General features: G+C 42.7%; 1 protein-coding gene across 1 annotated transcript; it reads left to right on the top strand.

Annotated features, from left to right (window-relative positions):
- Positions 1-763: 763 nt before the first annotated feature.
- Positions 764-4,770, top strand: nrarpa (NOTCH regulated ankyrin repeat protein a). Its single transcript, XM_026219361.1, has 2 exons — positions 764-1,269; positions 1,357-4,770. Exon 2 carries the CDS (start codon positions 1,776-1,778, stop codon positions 2,112-2,114), a length of 339 nt encoding a protein of 112 aa, XP_026075146.1. The 5' UTR covers positions 764-1,269; positions 1,357-1,775; the 3' UTR covers positions 2,115-4,770.
- The last annotated feature ends 335 nt before the right edge of the window (positions 4,771-5,105 follow it).

Here is a 5,105-nt window from a genome sequence, read left to right on the forward strand (position 1 = left end):
TGATGACAATAATATAACAAACGAAAACTTGATTGCTGTTGTTGAATGCTAAATAAATGTCTCGAGTCTTTGTCGATTCTAAATTAGATTTAAATGAGATTTTAGATAGCGTATTCTGATTCCACAATGATATGAAAACGCGTTTTAAATGCGTCTCCAAACGCCCGAGCCACATGCAAAGTCACTTTACTGGCCCAAAACGTAGCCTACGTGCAGTTTATAACGCACGAAGCGGTTACAGAGTGAAACAGAACAGTTTGGTAGATCAAATATTTGAAGCGTCTGTAAAAAACGGAGCAAACGGCTGCACAGTATACAGTGCGTGTGTGGCTTTCCACGCCAAACTGCGGCGTGTGAGGAAAGGCGAGTGCGCTGCGCAGAAACTGAAGTCGTCCGGTTCCCACGGTACAGCTGCTGTGCGTGTCTCTCAGGTTCCGTCCTCGCGCATGCGCAGAGCGGCCTGGAGCTTCAGGTCTGACTTCAGAGCGCATGTTTGACGCCCTGATTGTTGCGCACCTCTTGTTGACGCGCACAGGAAGCCGCACAGGCTTGGCTATTGACTTAAAACAGCTGGAATGGCTGCTTCACAAGTCCTAAAGTCTAATGGTTCAGAGAAAGGTGTTTCGAGTTCCTTTTAAGCAACACTAATAGAGAAGAGGTAATTGGTGTAGACAGGTACAGTCATTAGAAAATCTAGATTTAAATGAACGAGTGAAGGAATTAAATTAAAGGTGTCTCCTTTTTTTTTAAACGGGTGAATATTTTCCTCTATAGCGGGAATTGAATTTAATACTAGAGATAATCCCAAACTGCCTGCTGATTGCGTTTATGATGGCCAAATAGCAAGTTTATCTACTAAATAAACACCCAACCCAAGCCTTTCTATTATCTTATGTCCATCTTTTAAGCGTTTGTTTACACATTTTGTTCCTCGGATCTGCACCATTTGTTTCGCCGAGCATTATTTTAACACATATATAGCCTAATAACGCAGTGCATTTATGACTGTGGGATGTTTGGGCGCTGCGCCACGCCCATTTCTCAGTTTCCCCGCTTGATCACGCCCCCAAGCCGACCACGCAGCCAATCAGCGTCGCCCAGCCCCTCCCATTCCACAATACTTTATTCTATAGAGACGTTTTGTTATGCAGACTAGTTCGGCTAAAATATCCCCCTGGCAACGCAGCTCTGGGCAAAGAATCACCGGGACAAATAGCAGCGGGCAAGCGGGCAGTTTTTGAGTCATTCAACCCGTCCAAACGTTAAAAGGTAAGTACATCTTTACCTGCTCACTTCTTGAAGCCGCTACTCGACAGCGTGAACTAGTCCTTTTAACAGTTTCTTTGTTTATTCCAGTCAGCCTTGCCAAATAAACCACCGCGGGACTTGAGGGACGCATGTCCTGAGGTAAATTACCTCAGACGCCTCTAAAGCTAACGGCTCTCGATGCGCTTAACCGGAGACACGGCCGTTCACACGCCTCCTTTCGCACATTAAATAGCTCCATAATCTGCCATAACCTGGTGCTGCTACTGAGAGACTCGCACACACGGAGACTTGACACTTTGTGGATGATTGAACTTTCTCACTAGGTCTTTGGATATATATCATAGCCACCGACTGCATTTACACACCGAGTGTGTCGTTTACTTGTCCTTTTTGGGATATACGCTCGTCTTATTTCTAGTCTAACGCGCCTAAGCTGGTTTTAGTCCAGTCCAGCCGCGAATATCTAGATCTATATACTAGAGACCGTGAAGGCGGCGGAGAGCATCATGAGCCAGGCGGAGATCTCGACGTGCTCGGCGCCGCAGAGAGTGTTCCAGGAGGCGGTGAAGAAAGGCAACACGAAAGAGCTCCATTCACTGCTGCAGAACATGACCAACTGCGAGTTTAACGTTAATTCGTTTGGTCCCGAGGGACAGACAGCGCTGCACCAGTCGGTCATCGACGGGAATCTGGAGCTCGTTAAGCTGCTGGTGAAGTTCGGAGCTGATATACGGCTGGCGAACCGGGAGGGCTGGAGCGCGTTGCACATCGCCGCTTTCGGAGGACACCAAGACATCGTGTTATACCTCATCACCAAGGCCAAGTACTCCTCCGGCGCGCGGTGATCCGGTAGAAGCACACGGAAAGACCGGGCTCGTTTCATCCTAGAGTTTTGATCTGCCAAGCTCGAGTTCCCTTGTACCTTAAAACCAAATGAGGGCTGTAGCCTTTTTCTTTCCCGTGTCAGATCTGGCGATGAGAGGAACTGAAACGCATGCTGTTTGGGATGTGCGTTGGTACTATAGCTTTTTATCGAATGTTGAAGTCATCAGATCTGAACTGTGTGGCTTTACCAGGGCTTGACCTGTTGACCTGTCCACCTGGAGAAACCGAGATAGCACTTGATGCTGTGGCTGAATGCTGGAATAGTTGAAAGAGGTGAACTCCGGAATGATGGCCATCCTCTGTTTTGGCTAAACACTGTCTTTTAATACGAACCGTAAGTCGTTTCATCAATCAAATCGTGTGGCATTGGTGACCAGTGCTGAATTATGTCCTCGAAATAACAAGTGACTTATTCCTAAGTACTGTACACATAGCTTTACTGTGTTTTTCTCTGTATAAGTAGTCTATTGGGCTCTGCCTTCACCTAGCAGACGGCTTCCACACAGCTTTCAGGCCAGCGCGACCCATGGTTAACGTGTTACTAAAAACCGCTGCTTTCGCAATTTTTTTTTTTCAAATTCAAATCGTCAGGAAAGTCGCCTTTGGGACACACTTTATAATCTAATTTCAGTATTTTGAATTAACACCCTGGTCATCACTGTGAATACAGGCTGGGTTTGTCTTTTTATTTATGAAGGTACATTAAGATGATGCATTTAAATTATGTTGTGGTTATTTTTTTAAGACTATAGCCTAAGTGTAAAAGTATGTAGGGTGACCTAAAGCTGCTTCGGACTCGTTACAGGCTAAACTGTCCCGTGTGGAGATTTCGCGCCACGGCCACCCACGTGTAGCCTACAACTCTTTTTTTTTCCCGGGAAATGCGTCCCCTTCCACTTTTATTCTAGTTCTCTGCATCAGCTACCTCGACTTGAAAGTATTCGACAATATCATATGCTCTCTTTCTCAAGCCTTCTACTGAACTGTGCTCAGTTACCCACTAGTGGTGTTTTTTTTTTTTTTTTTTTTTAATCCAACAGAATCAGTTGGAACTGCTTGGGTCATTTTACTTGATGTTTTTTTGTTGTTGTTGTTTTTTTTTTTACTCTCAGTCTTATTTTTATTTTTATTTTTTTGCAATCTTCACTCGGGACAATTTATCTCCTTGAACCAAAATTAAGATCCATTGGTTATTCAAAAAAATGTTTCTTTCGCCAAGCATGGTTGAGACATTATGTATATATATATATATATATATATATATATATATATACATTATTATTTCAACCAACTGCTTCATTTATGCATTGTCATTTTTGGTTTCTATTGTAGTTACGAAAAGTGTAATGCATTGCATGACTATTAAATGCAGGGAGTTTTGTTGCACATGTGGAGCCTTTTACGCCCCTTGGTGCCTGGTCGGGTAACTGCAGGAGCTGAGGCTTATCAATAGTTACTACTGAGCAGGACTGTACGAACATTGAACATTGAGAAGACTATGACTTCTGTTGCAGGAAACATCGACAGATTCGTTCAGAAAAGACTGCCTGCCGCCTTTAAGAGTCATGGCACCTGATGTTTGTTTCAATGCTGCTTTTATGTCTTTTTTTTTTTTCTTGATACAATGGCCAACGGTGAGTGAATGAGGACAAATATCAGTTAGATCCATTTTTGTTGTTGTTTTTGCGAGAAGCCCCATGCAGTCGTGTGAGCGTGTGTGATTGCACTCATGTCTTGCCACAGTCCAGTGGCGTTGCTGATGTTTCCAGCCCCCCGTCGCTCTACCTTGGTTAACCAACCGGGAACTCCTCGTACACCTGGAGATGCAACCGATGTGATTCTCACGATCATCTGTTCGACTGGTGTAGGCGGAACAAATATGCATCGCTTGTCTTAAACTTGATATTTTTACTCTTGTTGAAAATATTGCACTGATGACTGTTCTTAATTCGTTGACTTCGAGTCAACATTACATTTTTTCTAAATAGAAAAAAGAAACACAACAAAATACTATTGTATAAATTAAAAGCTCCAGGTTATATTGTCTTTGTTTGTGCGTTACATTGTATAACATTACGTTTGCAAAGATGTTTGTATCTCTGTGATCGTGTGTGTGTATACATATATAGTATATATATATGGATATATAGATGCTGATATCTCAGAGCACTTACTTATTTGAAGTGCTCTCCTCCTGATGTTAATAAAGGGGAATAATACTTGTGATGGTAAGATCATTGTAACAAAAATAAATTGCACGATGTATAGTTGTTTTACCCCACCGTTTGTCATAACATTTATGACATTGGGGTTAAATGGCTGGATAGGTGTATATGAATGAGTAAAAGTGCTGTTGTATTTCTTTTTCTTTTCTTTTGTTTCTGTGGACCAAGTTATTGTTCATCTTGTGTCTCCAGCGAGTGATGCGAATGTTCCTTTGTGCTGACTTCGGCTTTTCTTTTCTCTTTTTTTTGTTTGTGCGTCTGTTTTGTTTGTCAGTTTTTGAACATTTGTAACACTGTGATTCATGTGCGGTGAGAAAATGAGTGCTGTAATATTTTTATGTATGTATGTGTGTGTGTGTGTTCAAGCCAGTAAAGAAATAATTAAACCTTCCTCGATGTGTGGCTGTGAACGTTTCTTTCTACCTCAGAGGAAGTATCGGGCTGGTTTGGGCCTCCTCTCTGGGCCAACCTGACCCCAGTTTCCATTCTCTCCTTTTTGTCATTCATTTGAGCTAGTCCTTTCATATGCTGGATAAAAGAGTGCAGGGGGTTGTGGGTAATTTTGTTTTAAAGACAGATCCCCTCCCTGTGTGTTTGTGTGGGTTTTATGTTACTGTGCATGGAGCAGCTCTCTGCTCCTCTGTTCTGTGGGAGACTCGCAGCGTTTCTTCATAGTTAAAAAAAACATATTCCAGCACTTTAATTGCTTATAGTCATATTCTGTCT

This window comes from Carassius auratus, chromosome 35 (genome assembly GCF_003368295.1).
Source record: "Carassius auratus strain Wakin chromosome 35, ASM336829v1, whole genome shotgun sequence".
NCBI lineage: Eukaryota > Metazoa > Chordata > Actinopteri > Cypriniformes > Cyprinidae > Carassius > Carassius auratus.

Bases quoted from the DNA above. Each gene is read 5' to 3' on its own strand.
- nrarpa (XM_026219361.1), top strand. From the start codon at position 1,776: ATGAGCCAGGCGGAGATCTCGACGTGCTCGGCGCCGCAGAGAGTGTTC.